The 20,091-nt window shown below is 43.8% G+C and overlaps 1 protein-coding gene across 3 annotated transcripts in view; it reads left to right on the forward strand.

The window, feature by feature from the left end:
* Positions 1 to 20,091, forward strand: part of LOC127336385 (26S proteasome non-ATPase regulatory subunit 13 homolog B) — a 76,018-nt gene that overhangs the window by 2,679 nt on the left and 53,248 nt on the right. The window contains exons 3-6 of one of the 3 annotated variants that reach the window (XM_051363192.2): positions 54 to 134; positions 889 to 1,085; positions 1,187 to 1,286; positions 1,383 to 1,787. The exons of the other annotated variants lie outside the window; for them this stretch is intronic. Of the exons in view, the coding sequence (XP_051219152.1) occupies positions 54 to 134; positions 889 to 1,085; positions 1,187 to 1,286; positions 1,383 to 1,568 (564 nt within the window). The 3' untranslated portion in view covers positions 1,569 to 1,787. Of the gene's footprint in view, positions 1 to 53; positions 135 to 888; positions 1,086 to 1,186; positions 1,287 to 1,382; positions 1,788 to 20,091 lie in introns of those variants that run through there. 3 annotated transcript variants of the gene reach the window in all.

Genomic DNA, 20,091 nt, shown 5'->3' on the forward strand with positions numbered 1-20,091 from the left:
ATGACAAATTGGATTCATAGTTGCTATTTCTGATTTTCAATAACTACCTGCAGAACCTGGCATTTGACCTATCACTTGCTGCTTTATTGGGTGACAACATATACAACTTCGGGGAGTTGCTTGCCCATCCAATCGTATGTCCTTACTTTATATGAGCATTTATTCTTTATTGTTCACTTACAGTCTACTTACTTGTGACACCCATGACTTACCCTTGTAAAGAGCTAACTGTAGATTTAGTAATCCTTGAATTCTTGTGTGACACATGCTTGTATGTACATTGTTGATGCCCCTTCCTTCATAGTACAAGATATGAAATGTATTGATATTCGTACGAAAGGGGGATGAACCGTTACATTTAGCTCCCAGTCATCCTAGTAGATCATAAACGAGTATTTATATTTAGTTTCTTGTAATGAAATCATGTGTATTGCCTTTTGGTTATCTGAAGGGTGTTTTTGCTCCAAATTTCCATATGTTGCCTTGTGTAAGCTTATATCCAACTGATCTGGTCATTCATAATATTTGTCTCTTTATCTTTGCTATTTCTTGCCATTGACTAGGAGCAATTGTTACCGTTAGCATACATACAAGTATTGATTTTAAAAGCTGGGAATTAAAATGTGTTCTGTTGAAATATCTGGAGCTCAGTGTTCAAACATAGTAGTGCTCATATTTACCTTTTGTGTCAATTTCTTCATTAAAAGTTTGAAGCTGATAGTGACATTACAGTTAGTGTTATTAGCTATATGTGGCTGAACTTGCCTCGTGCTATTTTTTTCAGATGTAGAGTCTTTTGTTCTTAATTCTTATCACCACAATCTGCATAATTTTGGGATATCAGCAATTCAGCATGCACATCTAATTCCTCTCATGGATATCTTGTAGATCCATAGCCTTGTGGGAACAGCGGTGGAGTGGATTTATCATATGTTGCAAGCCTTCAACTCTGGCAATCTAGCAGCCTATCAGGAACTCTGCAAAGTTCACGGCACCGCCTTGGCCGCACAGCCTGCTTTGGCACAAAATGAGAGCGGGCTACTTGAGAAGATCAATATCCTCTGCTTGATGGAAATCATTTTCAGGTAATTCCTGTGGGTACAGTTCAAACTGAGAGGCTGATTAATGTTTGTTTGTTACTATTCAGAGCAAAGCTTTGTTCCCTAAATGTTCTTATCCATTGCAGTCGAGCGTCTCAAGACCGCACAATTCCGTTGAGCACAATAGCTGAGCAAACCAGGCTATCAGTTGAAGATGTGGAGTATCTGCTAATGAAGAGCCTCTCTGTAAGTCCCGCACTCCCTTGTGGCTGTATGGATATTATAGTTCCAGTGACAGTCAGAAGTGAAATGACGAAACGGCTGCTTTCTTAACTGTTGCAGGCTCATCTTATTGAAGGCATAATCGATGAGGTCGACGGAACCGTCCACGTTTCGTGGGTGCAACCGAGGGTCCTTGGCATCGACCAAGTGAAATCCCTGCGTGACCGGCTGGACACCTGGGTCGGGAAGGTGCACACGACTTTGCTATCTGTGGAAGCCGAGACGCCCGACTTGGTGTCTTCGTGATGTTCCTGGGGTGCCCTGGTGAACGACGATGGTTGTGACCTTATGGAGTGAATGAAAGAATGAGTAACTTGAAATTTGTATTGATTCTTAGGCTGCAGGCTTGCGAAACCTAGAAAGATTTGTAAACATTGATCAGTGTCATTTTGTTTTGGACGTGTAACTCACTGTACGATCAGTCTTACTAAAATTTGATTTTGATCCCCGAAGTGGATTGCAGAACAGTTGGCAGGTTTCAACGCCAATTAAATTGTTTCCCTTATCTGCATCGACTATAGGACTGTCGAAAAACAGAACAATTATGCTAAACGGTACATGGAAGAATCGGTAAGTATCTTGCTTTTATGCATGAAGTTCCTATGCACATTGTGCACTAAACCAAGAATCTATTGCAGTACAAAAAAAAAAAAAAAAGCCCCTTTCAGTAGTAGCGAGCACATGAATAGCAGCAGGGACAACATCGACGATCGAAAGTAGACGTCGGGGCGGTGCGGCGCAAGTAGGGATCATCCGGAATCACATCGTGAATGCACTGCCGCAGGCCGTCCTCGAAGCGATCTAGCTCCCGATCGTATGAGCGCCTCCCGTCGACCAGGCTCCCGTTGACGCCCTTGCCGGGAGCGGGAGGGCAGCCCATGGCGAGCCACAGCCTGGCGCAGCCGTAGGAGTAGCCGCCCGCCTCCGCGCGCCTGGCGGCGACGCTGACCACCTCCTCCGCCGCCTCGCCGACGACGATCTCCTTGGCCCAGTATTCGTCGGACCACAAAGGATCGTACGTGCGTTGGGGTTGGGCCGTTGCCGGTGGAAAGCAGAGGAGGATGAGGGTGGCAGCGAGGGGGAGCAGGCAGGGGCGGCGCACGGAGGTGGCCATACTAAATCTGGATACGGTTTTTTTTTTTTGGGAAAATTTGCTACAGGACACTGTTATTTTCTGGCATTTGCTGAAACACACTGCTCGATTATGTCTTTGCCAGGTACCATTATAATTTTGTGGCACATTTGCTAGAACACACCACCTGACTGAAAACGGAAAGTTTTACCCTTTGTCTTCAAAACCAGTCATCCCACACAAAAGTGTAAAACTTTCCGTTTTTAGTTAGGTGGTGTGTTCTGGCAAATGTGTCACAAAATTGTAATGGTACCTGGCAAAGACACAATCGGGCGGTGTGTTTGAGCAAATGCCAAAAAATAACGGTGTCCTATAGCAAATTTTCCCTTTTTTTTTTGAACTTTTAAATCTGGATACGGTGTTTGCAGGCTTCGTAAGTTTGAGTCGGGTCCGTTCTCTTTATTTTCTCTTCTCGAAACGGGTTCGCGTGGGACTAGTGAGAAAACGGCAAAATCTTTCGTTCAGAGCATAGCGGATCCATCAAAATATCTAAGAGCATCTCTAACAGAGCCCGTAAAAGGCCCAAAACCGAAAAATAACTACAGTTTACGGGTTCGGTCTGAAAAATGGCGCCGATCAGTGACCGTAAACGAGCCAAAACTGAAAATATTTTTTCGGGTTGCGTTCGGTTCGCTCCGTCGACCTGTATTTGTAGGGGTCGAAAGGTCGAACTGAACGCTGAAACTGTACTTCTAGTGGTGTTTTGGCGGGCTGAAACTTCAGCTCCAAACAGTGCACTTCCGCCGGAAGACTACTGGAGTAGGACAAAATTCGATAAAATCCGGCCGAATGTCAACCAAATTTCGGCGAGCTTGCGACGGCATGGGGCGGCACGGGGCGGGGCGAGGCGAGCTCGCTGCGGCGTGGAGCGGCACGGGGCGGGCAAGCTCGTGGGCAGCTTGAGCTCGCGTGGGGCAGGGTGAGCTTGCTGCGGGGCGGAGCAGGCGTGAGCGGGGAGGAGCGGCGCGGGCGTGGCCGGCGAGGGCGGGGCCGAGGCTAGGCGGCGCGGGCGGGCCCGGCCGGGCGGAGCTGGGCAGGGCGGCGCGGCGCAGCGCGGGCGAGGTCGGGCCGAGGCCGGGACGGGGCGACAGCGGCGCGGGCAGGGCTGGGGCGGGCGGGGCCGGGGCCGTGGCCGGGGCGGCGCACCGCGGGCGGGGCTGGGGATGGGGCTGGCGGCGCTGGGGCGGGCGACGCCTGGGCGGTGCGGGCGGAGCCGGGCGGGGGCGGAGCAGACGGAACCGGGGTGGGGCGGCGCGGCGAGGGCGGGACCGGGGGCGGCGAGGCGCGGGCGGGGCCGGGTAGGGGCGGGCGGAGCCGGAGCGGGGCAGCAGGTCTGGAATTTGGCCGGAGGATGGTGGATGGAGCAAGGAAGAAGAAGAGGAAGGAGGAGAAAAGAAAAGAAAAAAGCTCTGACATGTGGGTCTATTGGCATAATTAGGAATATGTTTTTTTACAGTTTTTCTTTAAGGGTTCTGATCTGCGTCGGCATTTTTTCGACCCTTAAACACGAGTTCAGTGGCCTGAACTCACGTTTTACAGTTCGGATTTTTACGGGCTCTGCTAGAGATGCTCTAAATGGTTCGTTTCTGTCCGTTTGGTTCGGCCGGCCCGTGGACAGTTTGGGGAGTCTGTCCATTTTAATTGGGTGGTACGTTTAGCGGCCCGACCCAAAGTACCTTTCCCTGCCCGCTGTCAGGGATGACGCTCTGCCTCTAATAGCGATAGAACGCTAATGGTCATCACCGGCTTCGCACGCTCCGTAGATGATTACCACGCTTTCGTTTGGTTCCCGCCCACGGCGGCTCCGGTTTCCCGCTCGTGATCACTTCATGTTTCCTGCCACGGTCGAAATACTTTGAGCGTTGATACGCGTACATCACGCGACCGTTGGGAACCCCAAGAGGAAGGTGTGATGCGTACAGCGGCAAGTTTTCTCTCAGTATGAAACCAAGGTTTAATCGAACCAGTAGGAGCCAAGAAGCACGTTGAAGGTTGATGGCGACGAGATGTAGTGCGGCGCAACACCAGGGATTCCGGCGCCAACGTGGAACCTGCACAACACAAACCAAGTACTTTGCCCCAACGAAATAGTGAGGTTGTCAATCTCACCGGCTTGCTGTAACAAAGGATTAGATGTATAGTGTGGAAGATGATTGTTTGCAGAAAACAGTAGAACAAGTATTGCAGTAGATTGTATTTCAGTATAGAGAATTGGACCGGGGTCCACAGTTCACTAGAGGTGTCTCTCCCATAAGATAAACAGCATGTTGGGTGAACAAATTACAGTTGGGCAATTGACAAATAAAGAGGGCATGACCATGCACATACATATTATGATGAGTATAGTGAGATTTAATTGGGCATTATGACAAAGTACATAGACCACTATCCAGCATGCATCTATGCCTAAAAAGTCCACCTTCAGGTTATCATCCGAACCCCCTCCAGTATTAAGTTGCTAACAACAGACAATTGCATTAAGTATTGCGCGTAATGTAATCAATAACTACATCCTCGGACATACCATCAATGTTTTATCCCTAGTGGCAACAGCACATCCATAATCTTAGAGATTTGTCCACTTCCCTGCATTCACGGAGACATGAACCCACTATCGAGCATAAATACCCCCTCTTGGAGTTAAGAGTAAAAACTTGGCCAGAGCCTCTACTAATAACGGAGAGCATGCAATATCATAAACAACACATAGATATAAATTGATAATCAACATAACATGGTATTCTCTATTCATCGGATCCCAACAAACACAACATATAGAATTACAGATAGATGATCTTGATCATGTTCGGCAGCTCACAAGATCCGACAATTAAGCACAATGAGGAGAAGACAACCATCTAGCTACTGCTATGGACCCATAGTCCAGGGGTGAACTACTCACACATCACTCCGGAGGCGACCATGGCGGCGTAGAGTCCTCCGGGAGATGAATCCCCTCTCCGGCAGGGTGCCGGAGGCGATCTCCTGAATCCCCCGAGATGGGATTGGCGGCGGCGGCGTCTCTGGAAGGTTTTCCGTATCGTGGCTCTCCGTACTGGGGGTTTCGCGACGAAGGCTTTAAGTAGGCGGAAGGGTAGGTCAGGGGGCGACGCGAGGGGCCCAGGAGACAGGTCGGTGTGGCCAAGGGTGGGGCCGCGCCGCCTGCCCTCCTGGCCACCTCGTGGCCCCACTTCGTTGACTCTTCGGTCTTCTGGAAGCTTCGTAGCAAAATAGGACCCTGGGCGTTGATTTCGTCCAATTACGAGAATATTTCCTTACTAGGATTTCTGAAACCAAAAACAGCAGAAAACAAAGAATCGGCACTTCGGCATCTTGTTAATAGGTTAGTTCCAGAAAATGCACGAATATGACATAAAGTGTGCATAAAACATGTAGATATCATCAATAATGTGGCATGGAACATAAGAAATTATCGATACGTCGGAGACGTATCAGCATCCCCAAGCTTAGTTTCTGCTCGTCCCGAGTAGGTAAACGATAAACAAAGATAATTTCTGGAGTGACATGCCATCATAACCTTGATCATACTATTGTAAGCATATGTAATGAATGCAGCGATCAAAACAATGTAAATGACATGAGTAAACAAATGAATCATATAGCAAAGACTTTTCATGAATAGTACTTCAAGACAAGCATCAATAAGTCTTGCATAAGAGTTAACTCATAAAGCAATAATTCATAGTAGAGGTATTGAAGCAACACAAAGGAAGATGAAGTTTCAGCGGTTGCTTTCAACTTGTAACATGTATATCTCATGGATATTGTCAATGTAAAGTAATATAAAAAGTGCAATATGCAAATATGTAGGAATCAATGCACAGTTCACACAAGTGTTTGCTTCTTGAGGTGGAGAGAAATAGGTGAACTGACTCAACAATAAAAGTAAAAGAAAGGTCCTTCAAAGAGGAAAGCATCGATTGCTATATTTGTGCTAGAGCTTTGATTTTGAAAACAAGAAACAATTTTGTCAACGGTAGTAATAAAGCATATGTGTCATGTAAATTATATCTTACAAGTTGCAAGCCTCATGCATAGTATACTAATAGTGCCCGCACCTTGTCCTAATTAGCTTGGATTATCGGGATTATCGCAATGCACATGTTTTAACCAAGTGTCACAAAGGGGTACCTCTATGCCGCCTGTACAAAGGTCTAAGGAGAAAGCTCGCATCGGATTTCTCGCTATTGATTATTCTCAACTTAGACATCCATACCGGGACAACATAGACAACAGATAATGGACTCCTCTTTTATGCATAAGCATGTAGCAACAATTAATTTTCTCATATGAGATTGAGGATATATGTCCAAAACTGAAACTTCCACCATGGATCATGGCTTTAGTTAGCGGCCCAATGTTCTTCTCTAACAATATGCACGCTCTAACCATAAAGGTGGTAAATCTCCCTTACTTCAGACAAGACGAACATGCATAGCAACTCACATGATATTCAACAAAGAGTAGTTGATGGCGTCCCCAGGAACATGGTTATCGCACAACAAGCAACTTAATAAGAGATAAAGTGCATAAGTACATATTCAATACCACAATAGTTTTTAGGCTATTTGTCCCATGAGCTATATATTGTAAAGGTAGAGGAATAGAAATTTTAAAGGTAGCACTCAAGCAATTTACTTTGGAATGGCGGAGAAATACCATGTAGTAGGTAGGTATGGTGGACACAAATGGCATAGTGGTTGGCTCAAGTATTTTGGATGCATGAGAAGTATTCCCTCTTGATACAAGGTTTAGGCTTAGCAAGGCTATTTGAAACAAACACAAGGATGAAGCGGTGCAGCAAAACTCACATAAAAGACATATTGTAAACATTATAAGACTCTACACCGTCTTCCTTGTTGTTCAAACTCAATACTAGAAATTATCTAGACCTTAGAGAGACCAAATATGCAAACCAAATTTTAGCATGCTCTATGTATTTCTTCATTAATGGGTGCAAAGTATATGATGCAAGAGCTTAAACATGAGCACAACAATTGCCAAGTATCAAATTATCCAAGACATTTTAGCAATTACTACATGTATCATTTTCCAATTCCAACCATATAACAATTTAACGAAGAAGAAACTTTACCATGAATATTATGAGTAAAGCCTAAGGACATATTTGTCCATATGCTACAGCGGAGCGTGTCTCTCTCCCACACAAAGAATGCTAGGATCCATTTTATTCAAACAAAACAAAAAACAAAAACAAACCGACGCTCCAAGCAAAGCACATAAGATGTGATGGAATAAAAATATAGTTTCAGGGGAGGAACCTGATAATGTTGTCGATGAAGAAGGGGATGCCTTGGGCATCCCCAAGCTTAGACGCTTGAGTCTTCTTGATATATGCAGGGGTGAACCACCGGGGCATCCCCAAGCTTAGAGCTTTCACTCTCCTTGATCATGTTGTATCATCTCCCTCTCTTGATCCTTGAAAACTTCCTCCACACCAAACTCAAAACAACTCATTAGAGAGTTAGTGCACAATCAAAATATACATGTTCAGAGGTGACATAATCATTCTTAACACTTCTGGACATTGCACAAAGCTACTGAAAGTCAATGGAATCGAAATATCCATCGAGCATAACAAAACAGGCAATGCGAAATAAAAGGCAGAATCTGTCAAAACAGAACAGTTCGTAATGACGAATTTTATTGAGGCACCAGACTTGCTCAAATGAAAATGCTCAAATTGAATGAAAGTTGTGTACATATCTGAGGATCACTCACGTAAATTGGCATAATTTTCTGAGTTACCTACAGAGAATTTTTTCCAGATTCGTGACAGCAAAGAAATCTGTTTCTGCGCAGTAATCCAAATCTAGTATGAACCTTACTATCAACGACTTTACTTGGCACAACAAAACACTAAACTAAGATAAGGAGAGGTTGCTACAGTAGTAAACAACTTCCAAGACACAAAATAAAAACAAAGTACTGTAGTAAAAACATGGGTTGTCTCCCATAAGCGCTTTTCTTTAACGCCTTTCAGCTAGGCGCAGAAAGTGTGTATCAAGTATTATCAAGAGACGAAGTGTCAACATCATAATTTGTTCTAATAATAGAATCAAAAGGTAACTTCATTCTCTTTCTAGGGAAGTATTCCATACCTTTCTTGAGAGGAAATTGATATTTAATATTACCTTCCTTCATATCAATGATAGCACCAACAGTTCGAAGAAAAGGTCTTCCCAATATAATGGGACAAGATGCATTGCATTCAATATCCAAGACAACAAAATCAACGGGGACAAGGTTATTGTTAACGGTAATGCGAATATTATCAACTTTCCCCAAAGGTTTCTTTGTAGAATGATCAGCAAGATTAACATCCAAATAACAATTTTTCAATGGTGGCAAGTTAAGCATATTACAAATTTTCTTAGGCATAACAGAAATACTTGCACCAAGATCACATAAAGCATTACAATCAAAATCATTGACCTTCATCTTAATGATGGGCTCCCAACCATCCTCTAGCTTTCTAGGAATAGAAGCTCCGCGTTCTAATTTCTCTTCTCTAACTTTTATGAGAGCATTTGTAATATGTTTTGTGAAAGCCAAGTTTATAGCACTAGCATTAGGACTTTTAGCAAGTTTTTGTAAGAACTTTATAACTTCAGAGATGTGGCAATCATCAAAATTCAAACCATTATAATCTAAAGCAATGGGATCATCATCTCCAATGTTGGAAAAAATTTCAGCAGTTTTATCACAGTAGCTTTAATGATTTTAGCGATTTCAGGCAGTTTTTCGCGCTTTGCATTAGAAGTGGAAACATTGCCAACACCAATTATTTTACCATTAATAGTAGGAGGTGCAGCAACATGTGAAGCATTAGCATTACTAGTGGTGGTAGTAGTCCAAACTTTAGCTATATTATCTTCTTTTTCATTTTCTTCTCTTTCCCACCTAGCACGCAATTCGGCCATCAATCTTATATTCTCATTAATTCTAACTTGGATGGCATTTGCTGTAGTAACAATTTTATTATGATGATTTTCATTAGGCATAACTTTCGATTTCAAAAGATCAACATCAGCAACAAGACTATCGACTTTAGAAGCAAGTATATCAATTTTCCCAAGCTTTTCTTCAACAGATTTGTTAAAAGCAGTTTGTGTACTAATAAATTCTTTAAGCATGGCTTCAAGTCCAGGGGGTGAATTCCTATTATTGTTGTAAGAATTCCCATAAGAATTACCATAGCCGTTGCCATTATTATAAGGATATGACCTATAGTTGTTACTAGAATTGTTCCGGTAAGCATTGTTGTTGAAATTATTATTTTTAATGAAGTTTACATCAACATGTTCTTCTTGTGCAACCAATGAAGCTAACGGAATATTATTAGGATCAACATTTGTCCTATCATTCACAAGCATAGACATAATAGCATCAATCTTATCACTCAAGGAAGAGGTTTCTTCGACAGAATTTACCTTCTTACCTTATGGACCTCTTTCCGTGTGCCATTCAGAGTAGTTGATCATCATATTATCAAGAAGCTTTGTTGCTTCACCAAGAGTGATGGACATAAAGGTACCTCCAGCAGCTGAATCCAATAGGTTCCGCGAAGAAAAATTCAGTCCTGCATAAAAGGTTTGGATGATCATCCAAGTAGTCAGTCCATGGGTTGGGCAATTTTTAACCAAAGATTTCATTCTTTCCCATGCTTGTGCAACATGCTCAGTATCCAATTGTTTAAAATTCATTATGCTACTCCTTAAAGATATAATTTTAGCAGGGGGATAATATCTACCAATAAAAGCATCCTTGCATTTAGTCCATGAATCAATACTATTCTTAGGCAGAGATAGCAACCAATCTTTAGCTCTTCCTCTTAATGAGAAAGGGAACAATTTTAATTTTATAATGTCACCATCTACATCTTTATACTTTTGCATTTCACAAAGTTCAACAAAATTATTGAGATGGGCAGCAGCATCATCAGAACTAACACCAGAAAATTGCTCTCGCATAACAAGATTTAGTAAAGCAGGTTTAATTTCAAAGAATTCTGCTGTAGTAGCAGGTGGAGCAATAGGTGTGCATAAGAAATCATTATTATTTGTGGTTGTGAAGTCACACAACTTAGTATTTTCAGGAGTACCCATTTTAGCAACAATAAATAAAGCAAACTAGATAAAGTAAATGCGAGTAACTAATTTTTTTGTGTTTTTGATATAGCAAACAAGATAGTAAATAAAGTAAAACTAGCAACTAATTTTTTTTGTATTTTGATTTAGTGCAGCAAACAAAGTAGTAAATAAAACTAAGCAAGACAAAAACAAAGTAAAGAGATTGGGATGCGGAGACTCCCCTTGCAGCGTGTCTTGATCTCCCCGGCAACGCCGCCAGAAAACAGTCTTGATACGCGTACAACACGCGACCGTTGGGAACCCCAAGAGGAAGGTGTGATGCGTACAGCGGCAAGTTTTCCCTCAGTATGAAACCAAGGTTTAATCGAACCAGTAGGAGCCAAGAAGCACGTTGAAGGTTGATGGCGACGAGATGTAGTGCGGCGCAACACCAGGGATTCCGGCGCCAACGTGGAACCTGCACAACACAAACCAAGTACTTTGCCCCAACGAAACAGTGAGGTTGTCAATCTCACCGGCTTGCTGTAACAAAGGATTAGATGTATAGTGTGGAAGATGATTGTTTGCAGAAAACAGTAGAACAAGTATTGCAGTAGATTGTATTTCAGTATAGAGAATTGGACCGGGGTCCACAGTTCACTAGAGGTGTCTCTCCCATAAGATAAACAGCATGTTGGGTGAACAAATTACAGTTGGGCAATTGACAAATAAAGAGGGCATGACCATGCACATACATATTATGATGAGTATAGTGAGATTTAATTGGGCATTACGACAAAGTACATAGACCGCTATCCAGCATGCATCTATGCCTAAAAAGTCCACCTTCAGGTTATCATCCGAACCCCCTCCAGTATTAAGTTGCTAACAACAGACAATTGCATTAAGTATTGCGCGTAATGTAATCAATAACTACATCCTCGGACATAGCATCAATGTTTTATCCCTAGTGGCAACAGCACATCCATAATCTTAGAGATTTCTGTCACTTCCCCAGATTCACGGAGACATGAACCCACTATCGAGCATAAATACCCCCTCTTGGAGTTAAGAGTAAAAACTTGGCCAGAGCCTCTACTAATAACGGAGAGCATGCAAGATCATAAACAACACATAGATATAAATTGATAATCAACATAACATGGTATTCTCTATTCATCGGATCCCAACAAACACAACATATAGAATTACAGATAGATGATCTTGATCATGTTCGGCAGCTCACAAGATCCGACAATTAAGCACAATGAGGAGAAGACAACCATCTAGCTACTGCTATGGACCCATAGTCCAGGGGTGAACTACTCACACATCACTCCGGAGGCGACCATGGCGGCATAGAGTCCTCCGGGAGATGAATCCCCTCTCCGGCAGGGTGCCGGAGGCGATCTCCTGAATCCTCCGAGATGGGATTGGCGGCGGCGGCGTCTCTGGAAGGTTTTCCGTATCGTGGCTCTCCGTACTGGGGGTTTCGCGACGAAGGCTTTAAGTAGGCGGAAGGGTAGGTCAGGGGGCGACGCGAGGGGCCCAGGAGACAGGTCGGCGCGGCCAAGGGTGGGGCCGCGCCGCCTGCCCTCCTGGCCACCTCGTGGCCCCACTTCATTGACTCTTCGGTCTTCTGGAAGCTTCGTGGCAAAGTAGGACCCTGGGCGTTGATTTCGTCCAATTCCGAGAATATTTCCTTACTAGGATTTCTGAAACCAAAAACAGCAGAAAACAAAGAATCGGCACTTCGGCATCTTGTTAATAGGTTAGTTCCAGAAAATGCACGAATATGACATAAAGTGTGCATAAAACATGTAGATATCATCAATAATGTGGCATGGAACATAAGAAATTATCGATACGTCGGAGACGTATCAAGCGTCCGGCGGCCATTTCCCGCCCAAGACGAGGGCTATAAGAATGCCCACTGGCGCGGCGCCGACCACCACACCCAATTAACGCCGAAACACATGCCTCTCCGGTGTTAATTACTCCTTGTAGTTAATGTTATTGAGTCAACCCATTGAATTAAGATTTTTATTCAGATTGTTATTCATCATTATATCACCTCTGATTATGATTCATATGATGTCTTGTGCGTAGTTCGTTTAGTTCTTGAGGACATGTGAGAAGTTAAGATGTTAGTAGTGGAACTATGTTGAGTAATATTTAATGGTTTGATATTTAAGTTGTGGTGTTATTCTTCTAGTGGTGTCATGTGAACGTCGACTACATGATATTTCACCTTTATGGGCCTAGTGAAATGCATCGTGTATTTGACTACTAATTGTGAGGTTGCGGGAGTGACAGAAACCTAAACCCCTGTTGGGAAACCAGTGCATGAGGGAGTGTAGGATCTCAAAGTTTAAGGTTGTGGTTAGATTTATCTTAATTACTTTCTTGTAGTTGCGGATGCTTGCAAGAGGTATAATCACAAGTGTGCTTTAGTCCAAGTTGAGGGTAGTGCATTAGCATAGGTTTACCCACACAACACCTACCAAACCAATAAAGATTATTCAACTGCGTGAAGCGAAAGCACTTGATAGAATTCCCGTGTATCCTCAGAAACATTTAGATATCATAAGTAAAACAATTGGCTTGTCCTTTGCTCTAGAAAAGAATGGGCCACTCGCTGAAATTATTATTACTGTCTTTTATTTACTCATATTTTATTTATTTGCAATATCAAATACCCATGGAAACATGTTTGCTAGTGTTTACAGTGAATTCTTGATCAAAACTGTTTGTTAGTACCTTCTGCTTCTCGTTGGATTCGACACTCTTATTTATCAAAAGTATTACGATACACTCCTTATACTTGTGGGTCATCACATGATCGGTGTATTCATATGTCTTTGTTGCATCAAGGTTGGTGTCACCACCAGGTTGAGTTACTGCTTGTATACGAGCTAATGCCTGGTGGCAGCTTACACCAGTACATACCATAAACATTCAACACCATATAATTTTCATTGATGAATTGTTTGTCGAAACCTGAGAAAATGGAAAGTCAAAATAGTTATGGAACATCTTTCCAATGGTGGACATTCGTGCACTAGAGGGCCGGTGCCCCCCTCCCCCCTCGGGAAACTCAAAATATCAAACGCGCCCAAAAATTATTCTTGCAGCATGGTATGAATTGACTACAACGGAACACATGTTTCGGGTTCTGTGGGCCACCACAAGAGGATTCATCCCATGATCCAATCTTCCATGGACCTCTTGGGGATAATCTCCGGCAACAAAGGGTACTTTGGCTTCTCCGCCTCCACCAGAGAGCAATACCAGTATTGGTCACTGGAAAGGTTCGCCATTGGCGTTCCGTGTGCAGCTAGCGTCCTAGCAGTGGTTATTTGTTGCGCTGCAGTAATATTTGCCAGGACTAGGAGTGTCTAAGGAGTCTGAGTACAAGCAACTCAGGGATGACGTAGACCTAGAGTCCTCGACTCAACTCCGACCGCTTTTTTCTTTGAATCAACATCACATAGTGGATCGCTCAAGACATTGTTTGACTTAGAAGCAGTGTACTGTCTTGCTAACTGAAATCAGGGACAGGACTAGAGTGTCTAAGGAGTCCGAGTACAACCAACTCAGGGACAGGATGTAGACCTGGAGTCCTCGATTCAACTCCGACCACTTTTTCCTTTGAATCAACACCACATAGTGGATGGCCTAAGACATTTTTTTGACTTAGAGCAGGCAGGGGCGGCACACAGAGGTGGCCATACTAAATCTGGACACGGTGTTTGCATGCTCCGTAGGTTTGAGTCGAGTCCCGTTCTCAAACAGGTTCGCGTGGGACTAGTGAGGAAACGGCAAAATCTTCCAAAACTTCTTTGGGTTGTTCAGAGCATCTCCAGCGGATTCATCCAAATCGACGATCCAAACAGTTCGGAGGCTCCTGCGGCAGCCATACGAGGCGGCCATGGTACTCTTGGGGTCGGCGGCGCGTAATGCCACCAACATCATCCTGCAAGAGCGGCGGCGACCAGGGAGGCGGCAATGGCGACAGCGATGGAGGCAGCAACAGTTGACGCTGTGTGGTGACCCTGCATACCACTGCATGTTGTAGTATGCCAGTCGTTGATATAACATTCACGAAGTACCATTCCGCAAATATTACATCCCTCAGAGTAGTACAACAGAACATAGCAGGTCCATAACTCATTCCATTAATATTACAAACATGATACACATATTGTCTCGGAGCTCCTCTTGGGTCCGAAGAGGAATACTCCTGGGTTCGAGGTGAACCCAACTTAGCTTACAATATAAAAGTCTCACTAAGTTATACATTTATTCTTCCGAGCAGCTAAATACTAAGAGTTCGGACTACTCGGCTACTACTACTACTCGAGATGTTTAGGCTTGATCTCCTCCGGAAGCCTCCCCGGTGCCGTAGACGATGAGGTAGTCTACGCCTTCGATACCTCCAGAGAGGTCTGGTTCTTCATAGCCGATGATTTCGGCTCCTTCATTGTTGTCGTAGTCCTCCTCCAGACGATTCATACAATCTAAGCATGGGATTTAAGAGTGCTATGAGTACGAGCGTACTCAACAAGTTCATTGTAGATAAGAGGTGTTTAATGCTCTAGCTACGATAATAGACCAGAAAGTCTAATACCAATGCAAGTTTTGATAAACATTTCTTCAAGAGATTGCTTTTATTCCAAAGAGCTATGTCCGTCAGCCTTCACCGGTTTACTAGAACTTCATGGAGCTCCTTTCCGGCCGCGTTCGCAGTTCCTTATCCCGGAACAGGGAGTGACAGGTCACAGTTCTTTACACTCTGCAGAGGTGTGTTGCTTTACCCATAAGAGATCTTAGCCTTGGTGCCAACCGGGCAGCTTTCCCGTCCACACTTCCTTCGGTGTGAGGCCCGGTATAAGGTCTAGCCAATCATGTTTCTCCGCTACCTCGAACACCCACCCTTTGTTGCATGCCCCGACCCTGGGTCCACGCCGGTCCCATTATTCCCATATATTTCAGGGTGGACCCCGACCATGATGATAGTCTGGGATCGAACCAAACTCCTTCGCCGGTAGCTGCAACCCATCATAGACCGCAATACCGTGGGGACTTAGGACTCCCCAGCCTCACCATCTTGCTCCTTCGGGCGACAAGTGTACTACGGACAATGCCGTGGGGACTTAGGACTCCCCAGCCTCACCAGCTTGCCCCCTTGGATTACAAGTGTACTACGGTAAAGCGCATCCGTTGATGAACGAGAGGTGGAAACACTTTTGACTACTCCGTCCCACTCCAGATCTTATGGTTAACACGGGTATTACAAAGACAAGAATCATCAAGACATTTGTTGTTTAATCCTAGATGGATATAAACCCTTGCAATGGAACCTCCGCCATATCAACACAATCCATGGTTCCATTGCCTACCACATAGTCATATTCATAGTTATGAAAGTAGTGATTTTGGTTTTTATGCAATAGTGATAACCATAGTACTTTGCAAGTAATTTGATAGAAATACAGACTTGACATGAGCAAGTGATGAACTTGCCTGAACACTGCAAAGTTTTGCAGTTGGAAGGTGTGGACTGACCCTTGTCCTCTGTCTCTGAAAAATAGCATCATTGTCCGATAAGGGCAATGGTTAAAGAAGCAATTATGCATGATTCCAGTTTTAGGGTTTGTTCCCCCCTTCCGATGTCGTTGTTATTTTATGAGAGAGGTTAATACTAAGAACATCTTGTAGATACTTGATTTAGAGTAAATACAACCTTGAAATATTGTCAAGGTGTTTTTAAAGTCCAGTTGCATTAATGGACTTAATTTTCATTAATGAAAATAATATGTGACATTTAAATTATTATTTAATTCATCAAATTAAGACTTATTCTTGATTATCTCCAAAAATTCTCTTTGATATTTTATTTGGATAGAGAATTTTATGCTGATTGATTTTCATATTTTTAATTATTTTTTTTAGTGCTCTTATAAATTTCTATTGAATTTTAAAGTTACTGGTTTTTAAATGAATTGTGAAAAGTCACAATTGCCCCTGGGCCCACCTGTCAGTGGAGCCCAGTGGGTTGGGTTAGACCGGCTCGGGTCCGACCGACCCGAGCGGTCGCTCACTCGCTCACTCTCTCGCGCCGCTCGACCTAACCCTAACCCTAACGAGCTCTGGCGATTCTCGTCGACGCCGTCTTCTCCGATTTGTTCCGGCCAGCTCCGGCCGTCGCCGCCGGCGAGATCAGGTGGATCTGATCCGCCGCTCGACGGCGAACACAGTGGTCCGCGCCGATTCGGTCTTCGTCCTCGTCATCGGGCGTCCTCATCTCGCCTGCGATCCTGGCCGTGGCGATTCCTGGCGCTTCGTCGCCCGCCGTCGATCCAGGCGCCGTGGCGGTGCCGAGCGCCCCCCTGCTCGGCGACGCCAGGCCAGGCGCGGCTTGGCGCTGCCCTGGTGGCCTGTGCCGCCGTGTCGCCATGGCACGCCGGTGCTCTGCTCCAGGTACATGTCCTATTGCTCTCCTCCCCTCTCTCTGTCTTGCCTGCTCTTCATCTTCATCCTCTAGCTTTGGCCGTGGCTGCTCCACCTCATGGAGGTGGTTGCCATGCTGATGCTCTGCTGCTTCAATCGAGCTAGACATGCTGCTGTGCTACTGCTGCCGCCATGGCCTAGCTTGGGTTCATGTGCTTGTACTGATGCTCATGCTCCTGCTAGCTTCACTCGTGTCTTTGTGCTTGCCTGCCTAAGGCATGTGCTATTTCTGTGTGATGCTTTGCCATATCTCTGTGCAAGAATTCCTAGTCTAATAGGTTGCCATGCTCTCCTTTCTTGCTTAATTCTCTCTCTGTGGCTCTGTTCTTGTTACTAAGCTTGCTAGATATCAAGTGTGTTCATGTATGCTGCTCTAGCTTGGGTTCTGTGTGTATTACTTGCAATTTGGCAAGTTCCAGAGCATTAGTGTGCTGTTCCTTGTGCTCAAATTCAAGAGCATGCTCAATTGAGCATTGCAGTGGGCTTAACTGTATGATTCAGTGATTATGGGTATGTGCTTTATTGGTTTAGCAAGATCCAGTGGTTCATCAAGCCTTTGATGTGCTTCTGGATACAATCATATGATTATTACTATGGTATCTGTTTATTCAGTTAAAGTTTGTGTGTAATTCTTCAGTGGCTAGCTCATTTCTGTTGCTAGGCTTGCTTATAGCCATTTGTATCAAGTGTTAGCAAGCTCTGGTGAGCCTCTGATCATCATTTGCTTGATGATTAGTTGTTATGCTTCTGGCAGTGTCTATCTGGTGCTCATTTTGGTATCTGTGTGTCACATACACTTGTGCTAGTGAGGTTTATGGCTTACTCAAGCTTTATCTGTTGCTTGCAGTGATCCTCTGGATCATGTGCAAGGTTCTGGTGACTTGGTTACTTGTATGATTCATTTATCTGTATTACCTTGCTTTGTTTGATGGATAAATGATGTGAACTGGGATACAGTGATGATCATATCAATTGATTTGCTTGGGCTAGAGGGATGCCAACAATTGTTGGGGACCCTAGCCCACTCTGAACCCACTTGGGTGATGATGCATGTGTAAGGCTTAATTGTTTGGATTGATTGTGTGGTTGAGGTAACCACGATGAAATTCATCTTTGTTATGGTGGCTCCCACCAGTGTTGGCTTACTGTGGCTCACCAAATGCTTTCTGGGTAATCCATTTATTGGATTGCCAGTAGCCCTTGATGTTGAAATCAAATAGACAAGGATTTGTCTATGTCTGATGGCCTGAATAGCTGTAGGTGATAAGTGTGTAGCTAGGCTAGCTTGTGCTCTCATCTCTTGCTGGATTTCTTCAGTTATGCATTAATTGTCATAGCTGTTGTTCCCTTTAGATGATTTACCAGTGGCCTTACTGCTCTTGCTTGCACCATATGGCTTAGTAGCCAGATGATGACACAACTTGGGTATCACACCCTTTTGATTAAGTGTGATAGATGCATATGCTTATATATGAACAAAACCATCTGGTTTGTTCATGATGCTTGGTATACCTCACTCCAGCTCCTAGAATTTGATGTTGGTGTAGAGGTGTTGCTTCTGTATTGATCTATTGGTTAATTTGCTTGCCCTGCTCCACCTGGTGAGCTCCTGAAGCTTGGTTGGATTCTGTGGTGTTATGGAGCAGATTGAACAGTGAAGCTGTTCTATCTGTTCTAGTTGTTCTTGGTGTTCTTGGTGTTCTTGATGTTCTTGGTGACTTACCAGTACAGTTCTGTCGATGGATGAATCAAGTGACTAGGGTTTGGCTGTGAAAAGCTTTTATATGGCCAGCCATGGCTTCTTTGGTCGACAGCACCACATCTTGCCATGGTGACTCACTGTGTGTGTGTTACACATGCAGCAGGCCTTGTGTGCTGCCTGTGTGTGTGTGACTTGGAACTTGGGCTGGTGGAATGGATCAGCTCGGCAGCTTGATCATATCCACCCTTTGCAATATTTGCTAACCTGCCAAGTGGCTTTGCCACTTGGCTTAATGATCTCTTTGTTGTGTGTGTGTGCAGGTATCAAATGCTGATCAGGATGAACTCAAGATCATCTGGATCAAAGAATTCATGAAGATCACAATGTAGTTTAGGTCATTTAGATAATTTGTAATTTTCCTTTTTCAGTTTCTATTTCATCAATTCTTGTAATGTGTTGTAATTCCATAATTCAAATCTGAATATTGTAAAGACAATGTATTATGTGTGTGATGATCAATAAAGCTCAAGTTTTTCTTATTGAGCTTAATGTAATTGTTGTATTACTCATATTCTTGCTTAATGATAATTGTTTGTGAAATTATCTTAAATTTGAATTATGTGATGATCATTTAATGTTTGAATTTGAAATTCAAATTCAAATTTGGTTTGAATTCAATCAAACAACTTAACTTGTAATTCAATCATGCAACTTAAGATTTCAATGCAATATCACTTCTCTCTTCTCAAAACCCTAATTTAGATAAGTAGGAACAAGTTCATCGCACTCTCGAAACCCTAACCCTGTAGGATGTCGAGAGAGAAACCTGTCCCCCTTCGATGCAGTTTTGTTTTAAAAGCGCGAAATTTCCCCGTAATTTACAATGCAATGCACATCCCTTTCTAAAATCTACCCCTCGATCGTCTCTAAACCTGGGATATTACAGCCTTTCCCCCTTAAAGAAAACTTCGTCCCGAAGTTGTGGTTGTAATACCTGAAAAGTTCGGGGTATGTTTTCCTCAGGTCTTCCTCCTTTTCCCAGGTGGCTTCCCTCTCAGGATGATGCTTCCATTGTATCTTGCAATACTTTATAGCTCGATTCCTGAGTTGTTTCCAGTTTTCCTCGAGAATCTTCGCTGGCTTCTCGATGTATGTCAAATCTGGTTGTAACTCGAGCTCTTCATGTGATACTGGTTCATCTGGGTCTTCAAGCATTTTCTGAGTTGCGACACATGAAATACGTTGTGAACCTGAGATAACCTTCCCGGTAGTTCCAATTCGAAGGCTAACCCTCGGTTTTGACTCAAA

This window comes from Lolium perenne, chromosome 2, assembly GCF_019359855.2.
Source record: "Lolium perenne isolate Kyuss_39 chromosome 2, Kyuss_2.0, whole genome shotgun sequence".
NCBI classification, from domain to species: Eukaryota; Viridiplantae; Streptophyta; class Magnoliopsida; order Poales; family Poaceae; genus Lolium; species Lolium perenne.